General features: G+C 38.9%; 5 protein-coding genes across 11 annotated transcripts; 2 read left to right on the plus strand and 3 right to left on the minus strand.

Annotated features, from left to right (window-relative positions):
* Positions 1–1,624: 1,624 nt before the first annotated feature.
* On the minus strand, positions 1,625–6,397 carry LOC116248585 (uncharacterized). 5 transcript variants are annotated; one of them, XM_031621466.2, is made up of 7 exons: positions 6,230–6,394; positions 5,993–6,122; positions 4,910–4,964; positions 3,009–4,805; positions 2,512–2,884; positions 2,010–2,407; positions 1,625–1,914 (listed from the first exon to the last, which is right to left on the minus strand). In XM_031621466.2, exons 4-7 carry the CDS (start codon positions 4,753–4,755, stop codon positions 1,823–1,825), a joined length of 2,610 nt encoding a protein of 869 aa, XP_031477326.1. In that variant the 5' UTR covers positions 4,756–4,805; positions 4,910–4,964; positions 5,993–6,122; positions 6,230–6,394; the 3' UTR covers positions 1,625–1,822. The 5 variants fall into 5 exon arrangements, with proteins under 5 accessions (XP_031477326.1, XP_031477325.1, XP_031477324.1 ...); XM_031621465.2 differs by having other exon boundaries at positions 4,910–4,973; positions 5,993–6,395; XM_031621464.2 differs by having other exon boundaries at positions 5,993–6,394.
* A 1,454-nt stretch (positions 6,398–7,851) lies between these two features.
* Positions 7,852–10,677, minus strand: LOC116249203 (40S ribosomal protein S6). Its single transcript, XM_031622407.2, has 6 exons — positions 10,540–10,677; positions 10,366–10,430; positions 9,295–9,352; positions 9,083–9,191; positions 8,724–8,996; positions 7,852–8,350 (listed from the first exon to the last, which is right to left on the minus strand). Exons 1-6 carry the CDS (start codon positions 10,543–10,545, stop codon positions 8,112–8,114), a joined length of 750 nt encoding a protein of 249 aa, XP_031478267.1. The 5' UTR covers positions 10,546–10,677; the 3' UTR covers positions 7,852–8,111.
* A 657-nt stretch (positions 10,678–11,334) lies between these two features.
* On the plus strand, positions 11,335–12,411 carry LOC126409760 (uncharacterized). Its single transcript, XM_050075895.1, has 2 exons — positions 11,335–11,767; positions 11,989–12,411. Exons 1-2 carry the CDS (start codon positions 11,339–11,341, stop codon positions 12,409–12,411), a joined length of 852 nt encoding a protein of 283 aa, XP_049931852.1. The 5' UTR covers positions 11,335–11,338.
* A 1,605-nt stretch (positions 12,412–14,016) lies between these two features.
* Positions 14,017–21,151, plus strand: LOC116249201 (dolichyl-diphosphooligosaccharide--protein glycosyltransferase subunit STT3B). 2 transcript variants are annotated; one of them, XM_031622404.2, is made up of 8 exons: positions 14,017–14,069; positions 14,199–14,252; positions 14,405–15,323; positions 15,971–16,501; positions 17,874–18,328; positions 18,455–18,577; positions 20,585–20,644; positions 20,765–21,151. In XM_031622404.2, exons 3-8 carry the CDS (start codon positions 14,445–14,447, stop codon positions 20,892–20,894), a joined length of 2,178 nt encoding a protein of 725 aa, XP_031478264.1. In that variant the 5' UTR covers positions 14,017–14,069; positions 14,199–14,252; positions 14,405–14,444; the 3' UTR covers positions 20,895–21,151. The 2 variants fall into 2 exon arrangements, with proteins under 2 accessions (XP_031478264.1, XP_031478262.1); XM_031622402.2 differs by lacking the exon at positions 14,017–14,069 and adding an exon at positions 14,092–14,106.
* A 312-nt stretch (positions 21,152–21,463) lies between these two features.
* LOC116249202 (chaperone protein dnaJ C76, chloroplastic) lies at positions 21,464–24,361 on the minus strand. Of its 2 annotated transcripts, none has more exons than XM_031622406.2 (4): positions 23,988–24,361; positions 23,320–23,576; positions 22,736–22,919; positions 21,464–22,290 (listed from the first exon to the last, which is right to left on the minus strand). In XM_031622406.2, exons 1-4 carry the CDS (start codon positions 24,336–24,338, stop codon positions 21,649–21,651), a joined length of 1,434 nt encoding a protein of 477 aa, XP_031478266.1. In that variant the 5' UTR covers positions 24,339–24,361; the 3' UTR covers positions 21,464–21,648. The 2 variants fall into 2 exon arrangements, with proteins under 2 accessions (XP_031478266.1, XP_031478265.1); XM_031622405.2 differs by having other exon boundaries at positions 21,464–22,293; positions 23,988–24,360.
* Positions 24,362–24,544: the final 183 nt, after the last annotated feature.

The following is a 24,544-nucleotide window of genomic DNA, read 5'->3' on the forward strand; positions in this document are numbered from 1 at the left end:
AGCACTTGTAATTAGCTACAGCAGAGTAAGCAATACGCAACAGATGGTTTCCTCATCAAAAAAAGCAGAGGATGATTCGCATCAGTCGATTGAGGTTGATCCACCGAAGCTCTGGCCATTATGATCTGGGGTCTTCTATAGCATTCTCGGCCTTTTGCTATAGCCCTTGTTCTAAGCGCTTATTAGTGCTCTCATTTGTTAAAACTAGGGCTGGGGTTTGAAGAAGCAGCCTGTTCATGCTTTAGGACCTCCTTAAGAGGACTGAATTGGGAGGCATGTATCTTATCTTTACTGTTCAACCACTCAATATGTTTGGTAAAGCAAGTCATGGATCCTACTCTCGAATACTTAGACACACGCTGGTCTTGTACTTACATATTTTGGGGATTAAAAATAAAAAAAATAAAAATAATTGAACAGTAACATATTATAAAGGTCTTACCAAAAGCAATGAGCTAAAAAAATAAAGCACTAAAAAACACATTAGAGATCATCCCCATGCTGTATGTCTAACTTGAAATTCAATCAAATATTAAAACCATAATTAAATGTGTGTGTATGGCCATAAAGAATGATGCGTGAGGAGAAAAAGTAACAAGCAGGAAGAGCTCAAGGTAAGTTGAAGATAAAATTTGTTAAACCTTACGAAAGCATCCGAGAAGCAACAAAAGAGAAGTGCGACAAATTACATTCAATTTATAGTCTAAATGAACAAGCAAAGCCGAGAATTAAAAAAATCAGGAAAATAAGGCATGCACATCTAAATAAGATAAATGAAAATTCAGCAATAGATCAAAAAACGAGCGAACAAGAACATAGAACCAGCAGATATCAGCATCTTGTCTATGATATTGAGGGGGCTCCGTTCCTCACCACCTGCTGAATGGTTCATCTAGCGGGTGGCCTTAGTGCGCTGAAGGGCTGTAAAATTTCAAGGTCCCTTACATATGTGTGTGTGTGTGTGTGAGGCTGTGATCACTCGCATAATCTCCCTCTAGGAGAAAGCTAAGAAAAATTAGGAAGGTTCCAAAGCCAGTCGTATCTTCTTCCCCATTGAAGAACTGTCAAGTGGAGCATGTAACATATAGTTTATGAAATATGTAGGCTGAGTAACACACACACACACACACACACACATATATATATATATATACAAATTATTGAGTCATTCGATCAATCTGAGGAGATGGTTCAAAAGATTTCACATGTAAAGCTAGTTCTTCAAAGTTAAAATACAAATCATCATCACACGCGCCAACCATGGACAGACACATACTCTATCTCTCTCCCTCTCTCGATATATATATATGACTGGCTTTTAAAACTCACCTAGCCATCTAATTAAGGCCGTTGTATTTATCATGGTGAACGGTTAAGAGAAAAACAATGAGAAAAAGATGATGAACATTTTTGTCATCTAGTATTACTTCATACTTTTTTCTTCATGTTTTTCTTTCAACCATCCACCTGTTTCAGATAAATGGCCCTGGTGGTTGGGTGCCTCTGGATAACTAAAGCCATTAGTCAGTCACTCATATACATAAATATATACATATATACATATATATATAAGAATGAGACTAAAAGTGTCCAAGGCAGAAATAAAAGAAAAAAAGAAAAGTGAGACTCATGAAAAACAATGCATTGCTATCAGCAAAACAAATGGTAACAGAAAGGGACGTGGCAATAAAAAAAAAAACATATGGATACATATGTCTAGAAACTAGATCCATGTCAACCACAATCAGGCAAGCTAATTAATTACCTCGCCTCCTCCCTACACATATACATACAAAAGGGCCAAAAGGCAATAGATGAAACTTCATAGCATGTTTCCCTTCTCCTTTAGATCATAGGTACTTGTAGCATGAGCTGAACTCATGCGACCACCTCTTTTACTTCCTCCAGCAGCGCCTAAAAATTTGGCAAATCACAGAGTCAAATTAGATTAGCTATGTAAATAAACAGAACACCTAATTTACTAGGAACATAGATAGAAATATCTGTACCTCTTCTCCCCCCTCTACTAACAACATTAGACATACAAGTTGGAACCTTGGGAGGTCGTAATGCTGGTCCACATTCATGTGAGATGCTAGAAGCTCGAGACTGGAAAGTACTAGGACCCCGATTTGTTACAGATCTAGCATCTCTTTTACCGGATTTAGGAACACCCATCTTTGCATTTTCTTGGTCGTGACCCTCTGTGACCTCCTCATCAATTGAAGCTAATAGCCACCCATTTTCTTTCAAACAAGTGCAATCTCCATCATTATCACCATGACCTTCAATATGCTCCAATTGATCATCTTCTAGTTTGATTAGGTCTTCCTCAATAACAGGATTCTCAGGATCAAGGTCCCATTTTTTATGAGGCCCAAGCAAATAAGCAGACTTATTTTTGTACCTTAGGGATCATTAAAACAAAACACAGATGAAGCAGTCCATGCCAACATTGAAAATGTAAGCTTATAAGAAAACATAAAAGTATGCTCAATAACTTCCATATACCTACTCAATAGGCGAAGATTTGAATGGATATAAACAAGTGTGTCTGCTCGATGTCCATTCAGGACATCCTTTTTCACATTATGGATATAGTTGTATGTGTTCCATTCGCGCTCAATTGAAGATGCAGTAACCACTTGTGATAGGACCTTAATAGCTATTGCTTTTAATTTTGTCTTGCCACCATGAAGGCGCCACCAATCCAGCACAGAAAAATTTGACTTTGTAACATGCCGTGTTGCCTCTTTAGTACCAAAACTTCCTTTCTTATCTATAAATTCCAAAAGCTCTAATATAACTTCATCAGTTGTTTCTTCATCTTGAGTTATCATGTAAATGGCCTCTTTAGCTTTATCCATTATGTCTACATTTTGATCTAGCAAAAAGTGGAAATTAGAAGGAATTATAACTAAATATAGGTCTATATCTAACTGAGATAACAAACTGGAAATCAAATTTAAAAAACATATGAATGTAAAAGGCATCATATGAATTTATACCTGGAGGCACACGAAGAGCTCCACCTGAACTTAAACTTTTCAAGTACTCAAAGTTGTAGTATTTTGGAGTCAAAACATGAGCTAGACAATGCAATGGCAAATTCAACTTGTCCCACCTATAATAAATCATCTTAGAGACTTTCTCATACATATCATCATGATCTTTGAGATTCTGTTCTATTTGACCAATCATATTCTCCATGCTTTCATAAACTTCACCAATTAAAGGTTCATCGCGATCAAGAAACTTTATCATTTCATATATGGGCCTTGTAATTAACAAACTAAATTGCACATGCCCCCAAAACTGCTCAGACATTACATGTTCTTGTACTACCTTAGCTTTACTTTTCATCTCCTCATCTCTACAAAAGTTAGCCCATTTATCCCAATCATCTGTAACCACTACAGCTCTCAATGTATCTTTTACATCTATCAAATGCTTTAATACAGTGTAGTGGGAAACAAATCTTTTTTTTGCAGTCTTCAGAACCTCTAGCTTTGAGTGGTTCCTAAATATATCAAGTGTTTGACCATGGTTAGTTATGTACTTGACAATATCTTTTGCAACAACATATGCATTTCGCAACCAGGAAAATTCATTTGCCAAATCTTTAAGTATTAGGCTCAAAGTGTGAATCATACATGGTGACCAAAAAATGTGTGGATATGAAATCCTTACCTCATTCCCTGCAAACTGACAATTAGAGGCATTATCTGTCACGATTTGGACAACATTAGATGGCCCAACTTCTTCAATTGCCCTTACCAAAAACTGAGCAATATCTTTCCCAGAATTTTCTACTGCAGCAAAATCATAAGCATAAAGGAATGCTGCACCATAAAGATTTGAAGCAAGTACATTAATTAGTGGTTGATTTTTTGCATTTGTCCACCCATTGGAGATGATAGAGACCCCATGAATTGGCCACTTTTGTTTGAAATCGTCTATCTCCTCAGACACCCTTTCTTTCTCATTATCAAGCAGCACTGTTGTTGCCCTTTCAAATGATGGTGCTTTGTATCTTGGAAATTGACTAATCCCATGAACCATGTCCTCCCAATATGGGGACCTTAAAACATTAAATGGGATACCATTTGCACACAAGAATCTCATGACATGGTGGTCAACATCTTCATGCTCAAGCTTTTTAAATGATTCAACAATGGTGCTTTGACTAACCGGAAATGAAGAGGCAGTAGAAGATGCCGCTCTTTCGGTTCTAGACCTCTTTAAACTTATAGCACCTGGTGCACTCTCAGCTCTTCTTACTTGTTTGTAGATTTCACGTTGCAACTTTTTGGACTTCTTGACTTCATCACAATAGCGAATCCCAACGCTACCACCCCTTGCAACTCCCATCAAGTGGGCATAAACTCTTGTGTACGTTCCATGGAAAATACCTTTACAATGTTTGCATTTGAATATTTTGGTGCCACCCCGCCCTTTTCCACTTTGTTTCCCTTTAATTACATGGTTCCATAGAACTGTATTTAGAATTGAACCCCTTGAGCCAACACCCTCACTCACATGGGCCTCAACCTTGTGATTTTCATCACCCTCAACATTGTCCGCTCTTTCCACTTCTGGCATCTCATCGTCACCATGAAGCTCATCATTTTCCTCATAGTGATACTCCTCATCATCTTCTTCAAAAACCATGTGAACATCCTCTCCTATTGGTTGGCTCCCATCATTTACACCAATTTCCTCTTCCATTATCATATCATCTTCATTCTCCCCCATGATCCTCTGTGTCTTCCTGCCTCAAATCTCTAAGTCACAAACATCTCTTGCTGCATAGAAGAAAATTAAAAAATTTTAAAGATTTAAAAAAAAATAAAATAAAAGATAGGAAACATTCTCCTAAACTAGAGAAGCTAGGTAAAAGAATACCAACCTTAGTAACCTTAAAATCAGATCCACTGCCATCGTACCATATAATAATATTACAACTGCAGAAACTAGAACAATGGTGTCAAATTTCAGGAAAATGAACTAAGATATACAAATTCACCAATGGTGATCATGACAACTAGTCTCTAATTAAATTGGTGACAGTGAAGAGAAGCAAGTTATAGAATACGGTATTTCAGGGCCCTCACAACAAGTGATATCTTACAGCGACATTTTGTTAATATCTAAGAGACTAAGATTGTTTTGTCCACGATGAGCTTAACTTTTCCAACTTTTTTTGGTCAAAAGAAGCTAAAAAGTGATCAATGAGGAAACAACTTCTTAGTTACGGTAAAACCTAATTTGCGCCATCTAATCACCATACCGCTATTGGGATTTAACAGAAGCCAAATTCTTTTACAAGAACTAGCATATGTATCATAACACCTCAAATTAGGGGCATCCGCCAAGAATGCGTAATTTACCAACAAGATGTTGTACATTCCAGCAAATTTTGCTAGAATTCTTATGTTAGATCAACTCCATCTGCAATCCAGAACTTCAAGGCCCCTTTCCCTCTAACCATAAAGTTCTCTTCACACATCAAAAAGTTGAGCTGTTCAGTAAGATTTCCGTTGATGCAACTGAAACGAGTCAATTTGTGGAGAAACTTGCCTAACCCAAGCTTTGAAAACTTCGAATTTGTTAAGTACAAAAGCAAGGACAGACGAAGCAAAACCAACATGGTTACCAAAATAAATAACAAAAGGAGAAGCAACAGTAAAAACAGAGTATATACGATTAGGTCCATGTGATTCCAAGTCATGATTGAGAACCAAAGTGCGTACACTGGCTTCTTCTACAAATCAACAAGAGATCACACTACCATTTCAATAAATTCAAACAATAATCTCATAAACCCTTAAAAAAGGAAGAAAAATTGAGAATTAGAGCGAGCAGGAGGTCGTTAATTGACACACAATATTATTTCACCAAACAATACCCCGATAGTAGAATCAGCCTTATACTCTGCCCAGATACACACAATGAAAAATCGAACATTAATAATAGAAACAATCATGCTTACCACAATGAAGAAGACGGATGGATTAAGCGACTGAAACGCGTGGATCATACTCGCTTCACGACCTCCATCACACTAGAGTCCAAAGACAAAATTATAGGTGGGAGCTGGAAGAGTGCATGCCATTAGTGGGCTGCGAACATTTGAACACAGAGAAGGAAGAGGGTTGGCTTTTCATTGTTCGACGTTGAGGGAGAAGAGAGTGAGAGGAGAATGGAGAAGCTATTCGAGTCTCCGCACCATGGTTGTTGGCCGAATTCTTGTCAGAGAGAGAGACAGACAGATGCTTTTCCGGTGAGGAAGGAGAATCCACGCCGGTCTGACTCTGACCGGTTACGAAGAGGAAACCGCAGGTGGACGAGCGCGGACCGAAGCCAGTCAAGGAGAAGATACAAATAAAAATAAGGACTGGCCATATATTCAAGTAAATCCAACTATCCAAGATATCCAACTCTTCCTTTTAGCTCGTTAAAATATCGGCCGGTTTTTATTTAAAAACACTTTTTAACTTGAAAGTACAACTTTAAGAAACAAAAAATGTCGGGACCCCTTGAAGATGCTATGATTCAATTTAAAGCCTTTAAGTTGTCCATAAAAAATGAGGTTCATAGAAATGAGATTATGGCAAGTTAATAGATGGGATTTGAATCAGATATAAACCCTTTATTATTCGATTTATGAATGTTTAAATATTTGGATTAGATTGCTAATAAAAAGAAGTCTGATATCATATATTTTTTTGAATTCACAATTTGAATCCAATCTCATTTCAACTTTTAAATTCATATCCAATTTTGAATGCACAATTGACCTATGTTAAGAACTTTATTTATTTAAAAACGAATTCAAATCTGAATTTGATGGGATACTTATTTAAAACTGAATCCGAATATGAACTTGACCTAATATCATTTGTTAAATCTGAACGAGATTTGATTTTTTAATGGATGTTATTTTTTCATACATAATTTCTTTCAAGTTCTCCGAATATCACAACTAAATCTGATACAGAGGCTCCTTGGGCCCGAACACCCACGCATATGTCATAAGGGAACTCGAGACATTGAACTCCCTCACTCCCTTCGGGCATTAAATCTGGCTCGCTTTCTATCCTTGTTTTTTAATGTACTCACTCTTTAGGTCTTTCTATCCTTACCTTTTCATGTGCTAGGTAAAAATAGTTAGAACAAGAAATAAGGAGCAAGAAAAGGCAACTACGAGAATGCTAAATCATCGTCACTACAATTTGTCGTTCCAACACCAGGGTGAAGGGAAGAGCGAGAGAGAGAGAGAATCGGTAAATACATCTTGACTATTGACATTTCCAAGATCAATTATTTAAAAAATTGAAAAAAAAATACCAATTAATGCTAGACAATTCAAATACGTCTTACTTTCCTCCTTGATTTTCTTTTGATCATTGCCTTGAATTAATCAATCAAGATCTATATATATATATATAGATCACCTGTTCCACCAACCAAACATCCAATGATAACAATTTTTGTTGTTCTTGTAGATTGCAACAAAACTTAGATCGAAGGAAACACAGAAGCAGCAGAATTTTCCGGAATAGAGTTCGGTTTAGTTGTTAGTCGTCCGAGCAAATCGTTCAGAAAAGAAAAGCGTTCACCATGTTGATCGCTGTAAGGTCTAATCTCTAAAGCTTCATCACCATCAATATTTGGTCTAATCCGTGTGGCAACGGGAATCCTTCAGTTATTTTAACTACTAGTCCATGAATATGACATACAATATAAAAAAAATTAGTTTAAACAAATATTATGACTAGTCGAGTAAATTGCCTAAATAAAGAGACGAAAAAGAATGAATATACCTCAAAAAAAAGAGGAAAAAAGAGAGAAGACAGAAGAAGCGTTTGTTGGATAAACTGATAATTTGTGAAGGCACAACCTATGATTCATATAAAATTGAAAGACCGTTCCTTATGAACCAGGAATCGAGAGATACTGCTATGACTCCCAAATTTTCAGATACAAAATTAAAATAATAAACCGGGAAAAAAAATCAAGCCATAGTTGAAACAACACTGTTTAAAACTTGAAAGCAGCAAAAACTGACTCGAAACCAAAATTGTCAAGGTGAGATGCGGCATCGTTGCCTAAGCTGAAACAGATGGTTTTGAAGCTACAGAAAGCTTGGACCTTTTCTTTGCCAAGCTCTCGCTTCGGCGGTCGCGCTGCTCCTTCAACCTTGAAGCCAGCAGCTTTTGATACTCTGCCGCCTCGGCTTTAGCCTTAACAATTCTCCTCTTCTTCTCGGCAATTCTGGCTCGCTTCCTCTGGAGAGTCAGTGGGGTCACAAGCCTCTGTATCTTGGGAGCTTTGCTGCACTTTTTGCCTGAAAGAAGTTAAATTGTTTGAACAATTAAGCAGAGCGCTAGGATAAAAATAACCTGTCTTTTGTAATAATACCACACAATTTCTCTTCATTATTTTCAACTGATAAGTTTGGTTGAACAGATGATCGATAACTAATTTGGAGGCTTGCGGCATACAATGAAGATGGTAAAAGTAACGTGTCCATCACTTTCAACTGGTGCAACAAATTTACGTCTGGTGGAAAATGGAGAATCAAGGGGGAAATGCAAAATTAAACCATCAACAACCAATCGCATGTGTAATATTTCATGTTCATCTATGTAAAATAAAAATAGCACGCATGCTTCAAATGCTCATCAAGGTATTGGATCTTAGAAAAGAAAGTTACACACCTGACTTTGTCGTAAATGTTCTCCTGTATGTGTTGACATACTTGCGAACATCGTCTTCCTTGGAAAGGTTGAAGAGCTTTCTAATCTTGGATGCTCTCTTAGGACCCCTCATTCTTGGCTTCTCTGTGTCAGTAAGTCCAGGAAGATCATTCTCACCCTTCTTCACAATGACCAAGTTCAAAACCGACAGATCAGGACTGACAATGCAACCACGAACGGATTTTCTCCTGCGCTCACCATCACGCCTTCCATATCCACGAAAGCAAGGGGTTCCTATGCATTTGGATCGACAAACTCAGAGCCTCCTCAATTGAAAAGGCCTTATTAATGAACACAAAAATAAGCCACTAATCGCCTACCCCTATGCAGCAATAGGCGCACACGCCCTGGAGTTAGTACGCCCTGCTTCATGGGAAATCCCTGTTTATCACATCCTCCCATGATCTTGAACACATATCCCTTGAACTCCTGAAAGCACCCCAAAAAAAAAAAAATTACCAAGAAGTTCGTCCTAGAATCCTAAAGGTAAAAAAACGTAAAATCTCAGAAGAGGATCTCCATAGAACCATACCTCACCCAACGCATCTCCACTAACTTCTTGGGAGATCCTCTTGTCAAAGAATGCTCGGCTGCAAAATTGTAAAACTTAAGTATCAACAGAAACAAACATTCCACATCAACAATTAAAACTTAAAAAAAGATGGGGGTCTGAAGTATCATAAGCACGTAACCTATAAAGGCAGAAATCATGACATAATTAGAGAACAAAGACATTCGTTAATAATCTACATTGTAAAGGGGCAAGATTGCCAGGTCAGCATCTCTTCTGTTGGTAAATTACAAAAGCAACGGAGTATGAATCTCCCCCCTCCTCTCTTTCTCTCAAGAATTTCATTAGAAGAATATGGCGACTAATTTGAAATGCTGAAATAAAAAACAGGGATTTAACTGTTAATAGCTAAAAGACAAGGAAGAATATGTCAGTGTCCCATAAAGCAAGGATGAAGAAGAAACCTTAGAAGTTACCTAATTTATTAAGAATCCCCTTGGTTTATTTCCCTCCTCGGAGTTACTTTAGAAAATTTTCTCATCTTCTGTAGTTAACAGACATCATCGCTCTAACTTCATCACCCCTCGAAAAATTCAAGTTCAAAAACTTTCTTATGTCTCGTGTCATTTCAAAATTAGACCCCTCCCCCAACCTGAGAAAGGGAGAAGAAAAGAACGCAAACAGAAATGATGACTCCAAAGGGATATGTTTTCACTTAAAAGCTTAGTCCATGCTAAATATATGCTTTGGTCTTGATCTAAAGCTAACGGCCTCATATTTTGGTCAACCTCACCAACTTGCTAGATGGACCTTTCATGCACGTAGGATCTGGAGAAATAAACTACAGAAAGTTTTTATTGGAGAAGCATTTCTCAGGTACCAATTGAACAGACAAATCTCGAGAAAATCTCAGCAATTCAAAAAAATAAATCAACCAAACCATCAGAGATAAATACAGCAGAGAAAGAGACCCTTTGCAACTCGCGAAATCACGATGCAAAAAAGTTCACATAAATCGAGCAAGAAAGCAACGAAAGAAACGCCAGAAGATAGGAAAAAGAGAACTGGAGCTAGCAATTCTGAATGACTCACAGTTTCTGATCGTCATCGATTTCCAGCTTCTTCTGGCAACCCGTCGTCGGGTTAGCGATGTTGAACTGTCAAGTAAAAAAGACGCAGAGCGAGAGAAACCCTCAATTTGCCGCAAAAGATTACGCTCAAAGCTCTTGGAGCAGACTTACTACTCAACGTAAATCGAGCTCTTACCTTCATCTTGCGTCGCTTTCTCGACTCAGATCAATGGCCAAACAAGGCTCGCAATCGCCCCTGACGAAAATGAGAGGGAAGAGGGAAGAGAGAAGGCGAGAAACACATCGAGGGAGGGAGGCGAAGGTAGGGTTTTGGCTTTTACATCATCGGGACGAAGCCTGGGGGAGTCTTTTCCGTTTTTGCCCCTACAATTTAGATGTTTACCCGAGCGAAGTCCGGAGAGATTCACGATAAACGGGCTTCAAAAATTAAAATGTATGCACGGGTCGGATTCACGTACTTAGATTTGAATTCGGATTTGAAACACAAATAAATCAAAGCCTACATAAGTCCTATCTTCAAATTTGTAATCCAAATCCTGCTTTTAAATTTACAAAAGAATTTGAATACAAAACCTAAGTCTTAAGTACACAAACGAATCTAGACCACATTATGATGTTAAAAATGATTTCCAAAAACGTATCTTATTTAAATTTTAATTTCAATATGAGTCCAAATTCAAATATGAATCTAAATTTAGATCTGAATTTGATTACGTGAGATTTCTTAACAATCTTGTTCCTTAATTGGATGTTAGTTTTTACTTTTTCTTCCTATCTAGCTTTTTTAAGCAGTTTAATTGGATATTTATATTGCTTTATAAACGCGCATAGGTTCAAGCTTATGTCATGTGATCAAGTAGTTGCCGACTCCGTGCCTCCATTTTTTTTTTTTTCTATATTGATCCCCAGCCTCCGCTAGCATATTTAAGTATGTATTGAGCCATAATTCACCGCACCATAAGCCGCTTTTAGCAATGGCAGACGAGACCCCGGAAGATCGATATCAGGGATGCTGCTTACCGGCATGTTTGAAGTTCTCCGGCGATTCCTGTAACCGGAGGAAGAGGAGGCCAGGCGAAGATGGCAGCTGGCGAGTACCTGAATCACAAGCTGGAGATGTGAAAACTCGACTCGGAAATGAAAAGAAACGGAGGAACTGGTACAAGCTGTTTCAGGCGAGGACATCCGGTCGGAAAACTTTTCCGGTCCATTCGGAGCTTTTTGAAGAGATGAAAGAGAACGACCCTGCAGAAGAGGACGAGTTCAACAAGGCGACCGGCTCCACAACCATACTGAAGATCGTCGAGAAGCTGGAGTGTCGTAAAGTTTCGCATCTCGATGGGAGAGTGAAGGCAATGCCTGTTCCAAGAACCAGAGTTTCAGAGGATGATGAAGGAAGAAAGGTAGTTTTTGAATTAGACGCAAATTTGATCTAACAATTAATCTTGCTTTATAAAAAGCTACCTTCTTCGTTTTTTCAAAAGTTTCAAAAGCGTGGAATATGTGTATGATTTTCAGTTCAAGCAAAGCGAAACAAACAAGAAAATTTGTTGGGATCATGTTTTCGTTCGAAGAAAAAAAAAGTTCATGAATTTGAAAGTTCTCACAAGAACCACATCTTCAGGCCCGGAAAACTTCGCCGGAAGAAATTCCGGTAGTGATGGAGATTTCAGAGGAACAAGCAGCAACATCTAAAGATCGACTGAGAAGTTACTCTAAAGACGATCCGAAGTCAATCCGAACCCGATGTTCGCCGGGAACCAATAACACATCTCGAAGATCCAAGTCCACGGTGCGAAATCCAAACGAAGGATCCAGATCCATTATGGGGATGTCAGTTCTTCTTATAGCTCTAACCACACTGCTGCTTTTTGGTACACCATGTGCTGTGATCTGCACCAGTGCTTGGCTCTGCATGGTCCCTGGACTCACTAGATCGACCAAGCCCATGGGCTGCAGTCAAGGAAAAAGTCGATCGGGTGGGCGCACGCCCCCAGTGATCGCAATTAAGGGCGATAATGAGAAGCATTTGAATAAAACTTCATGAATTATATGTAAAGCTTAATGATCATGTCACAGGGACACCCGAATTCGTAATCGAGTCCGGGTTATGTGTCTCTTTAGCCGCATCCATGTGACATAGCTAGCAGTCAGTAGTGTTGTGTTCATTATCTTTACCTATTATTTTTACCTGTGAACAGATCTTGTTTTTCTTCAAATAATTGGAGTGTATAAATGTTATCATGTACAACTAATATGAATTGCTTTGGCCACATTTTGGTTAATTTTTTCCTTTATATTTTTGTTTATTATTGGGAGTTGGGCTGTTGTGCAGTAGTGTTTTTAATATCTGAATCCGATGCAAATTTTTTTTTTTTTTTTAAGTACAAGGAGTCGTCGTGCATCTGCATTTTTTAATAAAAAAACATAATTATTTATTTTTTTATTATCTTTTATTAATTATGGCATGATTAAAGGGTAATTTAGTTGGCTTGGTCTACATTGACTAAGTTATGACCCAAATAAGATGAGTGGTCATGTTGAAAGCTGATTTGAACAAATGAATCCATTGAGAGCCCAATTGAAATATTTTATTTGGATCAAGAAACGACCAAAATGTGAGAAGAAAGTTGAAGAATTGCACGGAGAATATACCATAATCCAAAATTAATTATCTTCAGTGGCTTCTTTTATAGATCACTTAATTCTGGAATCTAAAAGGAATCACTGGTTCACAACGCAATATATTACAACATTGTCGGTGCGTTTGGAGCCATTGATTTTTATATTATACAGAATCGTAATAATATATTGTGACTAAATGTTCAAGAAAAACATTTAGAGATTAAAACTTGAAAATACATATTTTTTTGAACATGGCGTTGCTTTCATATTGTGACCATTATAACACTACTCTCTCTCCCCCTCTCTAGATCTCTCAAGATAATATATGTGGTGTATTTTGTATATACATACACTCATACACAGACACGTATCTATGTATACATACATATATATATGAACACACGTGTATACATGTGTATATATATATATTTTTTGGTGGGGATTCAAAAAGGTCAGATATAAGAGAAAAAATAACATCAAATTAAGAAACCAGTTGGGATTGGATTTAAAAAATTGTATCTAATAGGATTGGGATTAAGTTTTTTAAGAAATTTCTAATTGGATAATAAGCATCAATGCTTTAAGCTACGCTTAATTTCCTATATATGTTATTCATGTATTTTAAGAGTCAGTTAACTTATCATAATGCGATTGAAATTAAGTTGACAAGGGCCGTGGTTCCCTCTTCAAATTTTGAAAAAAAAAATCATTTATTTTGTGTAAAATTTTTAAAACTTATATTTATATCTTATCAAAATAATTTTGAACCGGTAATTCGAAAAAAATTCAGTTAATTTTGTTTGCTTTGGTTCCTACATCCGTGGCCATGGCCACTAAATTTGCCACTTTTGTCCTGTTGAGGGCCTGAATCTTGTAGAAATTCGAAGACCGCACTTACGCACCGTTTGTGTCCTGTTCAGGGCCTGCATATTGCACAAATTCCAAAACCATACTTAGGGTGCCTCCAAAGCCCTCCGCAAACCCCTTCTTCGCGTCCATTTCCAGATACGGAGGAAACGACTCAGAGCAGGGAAAGGACGCGAGATCACCGTCGATCTCCTGAGATCGACTGCCAATAAGGTGCAAGCTGTCGTCACACTTGCTTTCCAAATCTAGGGTTATTCTTCTTGCTCCTTGCCTCTTGCTATCCCGCCCTCCTTTTCCTGTCAGAAAATTAGCTCATCCATTTTTTTTCCATGGCACTCGCAGGAAGGATGAAATTCGTTCACTGGATGACTTGATTTTGCAGAAGCTAGGGTTTCGGTAAGCCCTAGTTCCATAAAACTAGGTCTTTCTTTTGTTCTTTCTCCCTCCTGTTCGTCCGTGGACAGATCGTTGTTTTCTCGTTGTGATCGCTGAGAAAGTGCTGAATTCATGATCTTGACACTAATTTCGCGAACTTAGAGTTTATACAGTTCTGGACGTATACTAGAGGATCCGGAAATTTGGATTTCAATGGCGGAGGCGGCGTCTGCTTCGATCATGAAACCAGATCTCTTCAAGTTCTCGATGAGGAATCTTAAATTGAAGACCAAGCAGCAAGAGCTGCTCACGCGTTTTGCTATCCTCTTGTTCGTCTACGTCCTTGCTTTCGTCGTTCGCCTCTTTAGTGTTCTTAGGTACGAGAGCATGATCCATGAGTTCGATCCCTACTTCAACTACAGAACTACCGTTTACCTCACTGAGAATGGATTCTATGATTTCTGGAACTGGTTCGATTTTGAGAGTTGGTATCCTCTGGGACGGATCATTGGCGGAACACTTTACCCTGGGCTCATGGTCACCGCGGCGTCGATCTACCGTCTGCTTCGGTTTCTCAGCTTCGCCGTTCATATCCGTGAGGTCTGCGTGCTCACTGCCCCATTCTTCGCTTCGAACACTACACTGGTGGCCTACTTCTTCGGGAAGGAGCTGTGGGACTCGGGGGCGGGGCTTGTGGCAGCAGCCCTTATTGCAATTTGCCCCGGTTACATCTCGAGATCAGTTGCGGGCTCCTACGATAACGAGGGTGTGGCTATATTCGCCCTGCTGCTGACGTTCTTCCTGTTTGTGAAAGCCGTGAATACGGGTTCGTTGGCATGGTCTCTGGCGTCAGCATTTGCCTATTTCTACATGGTTTCTGCCTGGGGAGGCTACATCTTCATAATCAATTTGATCCCACTTTATGTTCTTGTGCTTCTTATCACTGGCCGTTATTCTATGAGGTTGTACATTGCGTACAATTCTATGTATATTCTGGGAATGCTGCTCGCAATGCAGATCAGGTTCGTCGGATTTCAGCATGTTCAGTCAGGGGAGCATATGGCTGCAATGGGTGTTTTCTTCTTGATGCAGGTACAGATGCCGTTTTATTGTCTTAACTGCTGACTCTCCCGTCATCTTTAGTTACTTTTCAATTAATCCTTCGTTTAGTGTTATAACATCATATGGTGTCCTTCCTCTCTTATTTCCAGCGATAAACTACTTATAATATTTAGAGGCACAAGGAATTTCTGCAGTTTAGTGTTATCATATCATAATTTGATGTTCGATCTTTTCCTTCTCGCATTTTTAGTAATAAATTACTTGGCATCTTTAGAGGCGCATGGAATTTTTGTTTCTCCTTATGTGCGTGAGGTTGGTTTAGTGAAGTGGCTGTCGCGTTGGCTGTTATCGGAGCTCAAAGCCCATGACAGTGACTCCCCGCTTAAGCGGAAGCATGCATAGGCCCTGGGAGCAAGGACTCTAGCTTCAGCGTTTTATGCTGGTGGCAGCGCGACCGAGTCTCTCACTGCCTGGGTGCGGTGTCCTTGTATAAGAGATGGAAGAAATTGCCTCTTACATATCTCATCTGCTAATTGTGCTCCATCCAGAAGATATTTATCTCTTGGCCTTGTTCTTTTGCATCAACTGTGCACTGGAGAGGCTAAAGTCTAGAACTGAGGTTGAAAGGAAATTGGAATCTATATCTGATTCATGTGTATTTTTCTTTCCTTCTTCAGGTATTTTACTTCGTTGACTGGATCAAGTATCTTCTCAATGATGCCAAGTTATTCCAAGCCTTTTTGAGAGTCACGGTGACATGCGCAGTAGCAGTGGGTGGTCTTGCTCTTGGAGTTGGCATGGCTTCAGGGTACATTTCCCCATGGACAGGCCGCTTTTATTCCCTACTTGATCCAACGTATGCAAAGGACCATATTCCTATCATTGCCTCCGTGTCTGAGCATCAGCCAACTGCTTGGTCATCTTTTATGTTTGATTATCACATTCTGCTGATTCTTTTCCCAGCTGGACTCTACTACTGCTTTAAACGCTTGTCAGATGCCACAATTTTCATTGTTCTCTATGGCCTCACAAGCTTGTACTTTGCCGGTGTGATGGTTCGTTTGATTCTTGTGGCTACGCCTGCAGTCTGCCTTATCAGTGCTATTGCAGTGTCTGCCAGTTTAAAGAATTTGACGACTTTGGTTCGTGCAAAAGCCAAGCCTCTGCATTCTGGTTCCAGCAAGAGCAGCCAGAAAGCCTCAGCCAAGGCAAGAATTACAAGTTTCATATTCTTAGAAATACTATCATTTAGTTTCTTGCTGTTTTAAGATTTACTGTAAGGCTCATTTTAATTCATTTGCTTTGTTGTCTTTTGCATATTTACTCCATAAGTCCACATATTTAATTAATTTAACTCTACTGACAAACACCAATCTTGGTTGTCAAAAATCGCAACTAGTCCAACTAGTTGATTATTGACTTACCTATGTTTCATTTTTCAAACCAGCAACTAGTTGGCGGACTAGTCAATTAGTTAGCTTAGTCATTGATCAGCCGCTGATCCCTAACCCATAAATATATATCTGCATTCTTTGCGTGTGTGTATATATATATATATATATGAAATAATCAAGTGACTTAGACTGAGTCAAACCGATGGAAAATCAAGGTTGTCCTTGTAAAATGGAAAAGAATAAAATGTATCTTGAATATGTGTACTTTTAATAAGACTCATGTCGCCACAGTTTCCTTTTTCTGATGGAAATCAGGCTCAGATAATTTGCAGTCCTCATGAAATGTAGCAACTACTAATAATGCAATAGGAACTGAATGTTATGCATCACTAACTCATATCTATTAGGCTTGTTTGGCAACTGGGTTCATGCTTCCTTGTGTTTCTTGGCAACACCTACTTTGTTATCTCTTACAAAAAACTGCGGTTGACAGGAATGTACCGTTCACAAACTGTCAGTACCATGTGATGGGATGAAAAATAACAATCTAATACTGTACAGAGTGGAAATGAGATAGTCCTATCAGGTATATAACTAGAAATGAATTGAAAACTGGAAGCCAGTCAATTGAAGGCGAAAGGGGAGCTGCATTATTCATATATGATGAATGCAGAAGGTGGAAAATAATGCAGGAACCTGAGTTTTGGAGTCAAGTATACACACACATGTTCAAGGACAAATTTTCAGACATAAGGAAACTTGTTAGAGTCGTAATGGATTTAGACTTTTGCACTATTTTGGCCCTTTTGGGGTTAAGAGGAAGGCAGGGAAAAGGAAAATGATTGGATGTGTTGTGACTGCTCTAATGATGCAACCTGACATTGCATGCCAAAGCAAAAGCTTCAAATGGATCTAAGAAATATAGGGGTTTGGTGTCAATGTTTAAGATATTTGAGTCCAGGTGTCTAGCTTGAATCTTTGTTAATGGCAGGCTGTTGCTCCTACTTTTCCATTGTATTTCATGGGTTAGCGTGAAATACTTGCATGTTATCTTCCATGGGAAGTTGATAGCCCAATGCACTTCTGAATCAAGCAATAGTATGATATGGATCGTACATCTAGTTTAATTGTCTCATTCTGGGTTGCATGCATTGTCAGGCTAAAGTTTGACTTTGTTTTGTGGCAGGGGTTGCTTGATTCATCTCTTCCCTTCCAGAGAGATGGTGCTATTGCTCTTCTTATGGCTGCATTTTTCCTACTTTCTAGATATGTTATACACTGCACATGGGTTACATCAGAGGCGTATTCTTCCCCTTCTATAGTCTTGGCTGCCAGGGGTGCCCATGGTGGAAGAGTGATCTTTGATGACTATCGTGAGGCATACTTTTGGCTCCGCGAAAATACTCCCCCGGATGCTAAAGTGATGTCATGGTGGGATTATGGGTATCAGATAACTGCAATGGGCAACAGAACTGTGATTGTGGATAATAACACATGGAATAACACTCATATAGCAACTGTGGGACGAGCAATGTCTTCGTATGAACATGAAGCGTATGAAATAATGCAATCGTTGGATGTGGATTATGTGCTTGTTGTGTTTGGAGGTGTTACAGGGTATTCATCTGATGACATAAACAAGTGAGTATTCCTATGAGTATTGGGGGTTTTCACTTGCTCATCTGTTTTATTATGGATATTTAGATCATACAATTTTGTTTTCTTGCTCCAACTGAGAATAAACGGTGCATGACTTTTTGAAATTAGATTTCTGTGGATGGTACGAATTGGAGGAGGAGTTTTTCCAGTCATAAAGGAATCTGATTACCTTGTCAACGGTGAATATCGGGTTGATAAAGGGGCAGCTCCAAAGATGTTGAATTGCCTTATGTAAGTTTCTTTGTTTATCTGGAACTGCTGGCAGATTTAATTGAAACAGTTGCAACTTGCAATAATTAGTTACATCTGTTTGCCTATTTGGTATTCCATGTATTTTCATAAGTTTCTTACTTTTTGGGGAAAAAAATATACTGCCCTAGGGTTTGATATCGATTAAAAAAAAATATGGTTTGGATCTGGCACTTGTTAAGCTTACTTATTTGTGCATCCTTACAATCATATTTTGTTGAATAAGATGATGGCTTCCATTCAGTTGTGTGTCTGTACATTTGAATGTGCACTTTCATGCACACATGTTTCATCGAATACTAATCGACATGCTTAGCTGAATATGTATGTGCTGTGTCATATATAAGTAGCTTTCATTTGGAAGCAGATAGGAAGCCATTTGGAGTATTTGCTAGATGAAGGACACTGTCTGTGTCTACATTTGAGTTCTTGATTTTGTATGAGTGAGATGTGTGCCGTAACTCCTTCTTGGTAAAATTTGCTTACATCTCATTGAGGATCCTTGTTGAAAGTTCGCATGCCCACTTAGAGCATGAGAAATGTAGATGGTCTCATATGAATTTAATAGAGCTTTAAAGTATGCAACAAATGAAAGGTTTTTACTAAAAGGTGTCTTCTTGATTTTACCAGCCACCAAGTCATTAGGTTATTTTCTATACATTTATCATTTACCTAGTTTGACATTATTGTCTTTCTTTTGGTCTCCTGTAAATCTTTTGTTTGAAGTTTTCTATTTGAAACTGACGTGTTTTTTCCTTGTAGCAAGTGTAATTAGTTGCTAACTTTGGCTAATCATTTTTATGTTTTCCAAATCCATCATATGGAATTTGCATTCTGCAGTTTAAATTTTCCATCGACTATATTACGTGACACCCTATGTCACATGGGTGTGGGTACTGTACGGGTTCGGGTACCACGGTACAGATTCAGACACGGTAATTTTGAAATTTCTGCGTAAGCGGGTACAACAAATTTTATATTCTCAAAAATGATAAAATGAAAAAAAAAAATTTAATAGTTCACACTTATAATCTCATAGGAAAGTCTCAAACAAAACATTGTTTATCATAAGAACCCATACAAATGGTGCAGTTCCCATACAAATGCAGTTTACCGAGCAAGAATTTTTTGAAAATTCGGGCAGGGGGTATGGCAGAGTGTATATGTAAATATATATATTCTATAATAATCCACAAAAATTCTCAAAATTAAAGAAAAATGTGAGCAAAACATAGAATCTTAGTGGAAGGGAAATATAAAAGAAGGAAAAATCAAAATTAGGGAAAAAATTAAGTTTGAAAATATAATTTTAAATATTTTAAAATGCAGTCGTACCCACGTACCCATGTCGCCGTACGCACGTACCGACATGGCTACCTGGGCAAATTACACGTACCCGTGTCACATAGGACTGACACCTCACTGTTTTTTTTATCAATCAGTTGATTATTTTTTCAGATAACTTTTTAACCAGAGATTTGAGCTGAGATCTCTTTCTGATGGTTTGCCTTGTCATGATTCCTGCAAAATTCTTCAGCTGCTGTTGGGCTATGAAAACGGTTGATTCTTTTGTTGTGTGTAAATCTTGTTCTGGATATTTTGTGTAATATCGGCCTGTGATCTATGTGGTCTTGATTCTGCTTATTTTTCAAATAGGACATTCACCCAGGGTTTGATACCTTCTCTCGTTTCCTTTTTCTTTTCAGATTCTGAATGGAACTTGTCTTGTAATTGCTTTGTCTGTTACTAATGAATGCCTCTATACTGCAAGTCTCTCTCCAGTAAAAGCTTTATGTATAGCTTATATAAACACACGAAATCTCATTTTAGGTTGATTTGGTAAAATTAGACCTTTTAGGCATGATGGGTAGCATCAATCTAATGGGAGTTAACCCTTGAATCATAAAAAGTCCAGATGAATATGAGATTTTCTGGCTTGTCATGTCTGGCACCTAATTTTGTTCGGTAACCGACTTTGATTGTTTACAGGTATAAGCTTTGTTACTATCGGTTTGGGGAATTGCACACAGAGTATGGAAGACCCTCAGGGTAATTTTGTACCTTATTGCTTCTTATATGATTATTGCAACCCATTCATGTAACTGAACTTGATGCCTGGTTCTTTCTGATACAAAGTTAATTTTGTCTTTGATTTGCATTTCTATGCAGTTGGGATCGGGCTCGGGGAGTGGAAATTGGAAATAAAGATGTGAAGCTTGAATACCTTGAGGAGGCCTACACAACGTCAAACTGGATAATTAGAATTTACAAAGTGAAGCCACCGAGTAATAGGTGGTGAAGCAAGCGACAATTTTAAATCGAGTTCTTTCAGAAGAGAACCATGTGACTTAAAACAAAATGTTGAGCTAGAGGAATTTTGCCACAATGTAACTTATGCTAGAGCGGGAAACAAATACCAGTCTTATTTGTTTAGATGGTTGTTAGCATATACATTATTCCTGATGGCGACTTCTCAGGAGAGTAATTGAATTTGCAAGTTTTAGTTGCATCTTTGCGGATTGGTGTAATATGAAGTATGCTCATTAGGTATGCTTACACTATGTCTAACTTATCATCTCCAGGGAACTTTTGTGCAATTTAGCATGGCTAGACGCGTGAAGATGAGAATATCCGACATTTTTTATTTTTCTCCCGATTTGATTCATTCTCTTGGATAACGTTCTTTGTCGTTCAGTTGAGCATGCATAATCTTACTCAGTCACGTTTACTCACCCAAAAATCAATCAACAAGGAAAACCCATTATTAGAGTTCATTTTAGTATTTTGGGGACGTTGGAATAACTCAGTCACGTTTACGATTTCATTCACACAAGGTTAAATCGTGCATGGGCAAGTTCAGCAGCTGAATTCTTTTAAACGTCACAGTTTCATTAATGTATAAAAGTATGCCTATGTTCATTTGTTTACACACGTATATTTGTATGTCGGCATCCTATGCCAGTTCTTCCGGTCTTCTGATGCTTCTCTGCCTTGCTGTCTGATGAACATATATCAGGAAATTTTGTGTATGTCTGCGAGATCTTCTGGGGCGGTTACTCCGATCTTTGTTTTTGGACGCTGCTGACAAGGGATACCACCATGAACCCAACAACATACCAGGTAGTTGCGGCTAAGAAAACCTGCAACCACAAGCTATTTACGATCTGCAATGCCGTTGCCCCAGCTAGATGCTCTTTTAGGCCACTGCTCATGCTGCTTCCTCCATCTAATCGGGTAACTATAGCTGCAATTCCAGCTGCAACAAGTGGGATAATTGTGATCCTGTGATCTCTATGTTTTTCTGTGGGTTGCCTCGATTGATTCTTCCCTTCAAGATTGTTCACATTCTCTGTCTCTACTTGAGTAACTTGTTCATGACTCCGAGTGGACTCGCAGCTCTGGATTGGAGCTGGAAGAGTGCGCATTGGGGTCCAATACTCCTCATCAACCAACGAGGTTGTCTTCTTGCGATATGTTCTTCCTACGTCCTCCCCAGCACGGCGCCTTGCTGCAGCTTCTCTAAGTTTGTCCGTTCCTGGCAGTAGCCTTCTTGTTCTTACAATGGTACCTGGAGTGCCATGAACGTTGTTCCTTCTCTTGTTTTTTGTGGTTACGAAGGACTGGAACTGCCACCAACCTGAGATTGATTTGATTGCTTGAATAGCTGCCATTCTCGCTGCTCTTTGGGGATCAGGCTGCTGTTTGACATTTGGAAGGAATCTAAATTAGACTACTAAAAGATCATAGTGATAAAATGGCACCATCTTGAAAATTGCTGTTGCTGATTTTGTTCCTTATGTGCTATGAGTTAAATAAGTATAATCTATCATCTATCCTGCCCATCGGACTTCGTGTTCAAGAAAAGTTTTCTGATTATTTACTTCGCTGTCATTCACAGGAGTAGGAGAAAACGAGTTCTATGGCACTTGTTTTTAGCCAAAACAAAAGAGGAAAGCATACCCTTATGATTGTAAATCTTAATTGCAGTTGTTTTCTCCTAGGCTTTCTTAGAAAACCCAAAATACTGGAAATTTACAAATCTATTGGGAGACCCTGCAAACTGCATACGAGCGAGCGAGAGGGAGAGATTATAGAAGCCTTTTCTTCATACCAGGGTAGTTAGCTGATCTTTGAGAGTACCTGTGAGTGTGGTTTCTGGGCTTTTTCTTTCATCTCCTTGAACCTGCTCTGGAATTTGTTGGCGTCGACGAACACATTCGCAACGCGTTTCCCCGCCGTGCCGTCTGAACCCACTCTCACATTACCACGTGGTTGCTTGGACATGAGGAACTCCAGGGCAGCCAGGTCTGATCTTTTCACAACACTGTAATTGCAAGCATAAGTGACAGTTTAGTTCATCAGGGAAGACCATTCACCTAATGGCCTTCCAAAATTTCCATGGGTTCCTCGTGAACACAGAGCCAAGAATTCTTTATGGATTTTGCATGACAATGGGAGACTAAATCTTGGAAGAATCCAAATTGGTATAGTAATATCATGTCCATAAGCAGAAAAAATCTTTGTCAATGGCGTTCAATCTTCAATATTGCCTTTTTTGGGTGTTTCTGGATTTGTGGAATTGTGTGGATTTGGAATCAGATCATCTCGAAATTAAAATCAAAAGTAATTTCGAAGCAAATGGATGGTTCCAATTCCACCTAATTCTAATAATTCGAGCACATCATTCATCTTGTTTCTATTGAACAAAAGGATAAAGTTCTTACGAGATGCAGTCAACTGGACATGCCCTGATAGCATCTTCTATGATGTGGGCTGGATCGGCCCACTGGGCTACAACCCGGGCTCGGCCGTATACTGACTCGATGCCAAAAGTCCGTTCAGCAAGGAGTGCACATTTCAGGCACCCGACGCATTTGACTTCGTCTACGAACACAGCCCGGTCTTCCTTCTCCGAGCCCATCCAGACCGAGTAGACCGGGTTCCCTGTATACCCATTGAACTCCACCATCTTTGCTTGTTCCTGCAGCCAGACGTGAATCCACAACACATTATAGTCCTTACAGTAGCCTGGATCCATTGTGACAAACACTAGTCTTGGGGATCACTTGATATAAGAAAATTTCATCATAAAGATGGCTCCTCGAAAAATTCTCAAGAAAATATTTAAATACACAGTGCTTTCTCTCTCTCTCAATATATATATATATATATATTGAAAAAGAGAGAAAGAGAAAGAAAAAGGAGAATTCTACTTGTATCATTGAATGGTTGTTTTTTTTATTTTATCATTAAAAACCGTTGCAAAAAGTACATCTGTGATAGCCAATTGCTTGGCTTCCTGTTTTAACGATGGTTTTTAAAAACACAAAATTTAAAAATATCAATTCAACTACAAAAGTAGCGGGCTGATTATATTTAAGCCCAAAGGAACCTGATCATAAAGAAGCCGAGAAAGTGGATCCGAAAGGAGGGAGTAGGCCTGGTTGAGAATTATGGCCATGTCATGGCCGGCCGGCCCGGCGATGTCGGGATGGCACCGCTTCTGCAGTGACCGGTATGCTTCCCGGATGACGGATTGGTCTGAGTGAGGATCCACGCCGAGCAACTCATAGAGATCGTAATCAACACTGCTCCATGAGTTGCCATCCACTCTGCAACTCTTGATGGACAAGCCTGTTGATTGTTTTCTGATCGAACGGGGTCCGAGTTTCCTGGTATTTCCTTGTCTGTTGTGGGAGAAGGAGAAGCCATTAACCAGGATGCCCGTCCTTGCACACATCATCTTCTCGTTTGCTCGACCTCAGAGGAGCCGGCGAGATATTTATGCACGCTTGCATGGAAATATCTTGCGAGAAACTTTACATGTACATCCCTCGATGTTTTGGAATTTGTCTCCTGCATGCTAGTTGCCAATCATTTCATAAAAAGGCGGACAATTTGAGGCGGACAATTTGCATAAGACCGACATTTGTTTTTGAGTGTGTCAAA

This window comes from Nymphaea colorata, chromosome 2 (genome assembly GCF_008831285.2).
Source record: "Nymphaea colorata isolate Beijing-Zhang1983 chromosome 2, ASM883128v2, whole genome shotgun sequence".
In the NCBI taxonomy this organism is placed as follows: Eukaryota; Viridiplantae; Streptophyta; class Magnoliopsida; order Nymphaeales; family Nymphaeaceae; genus Nymphaea; species Nymphaea colorata.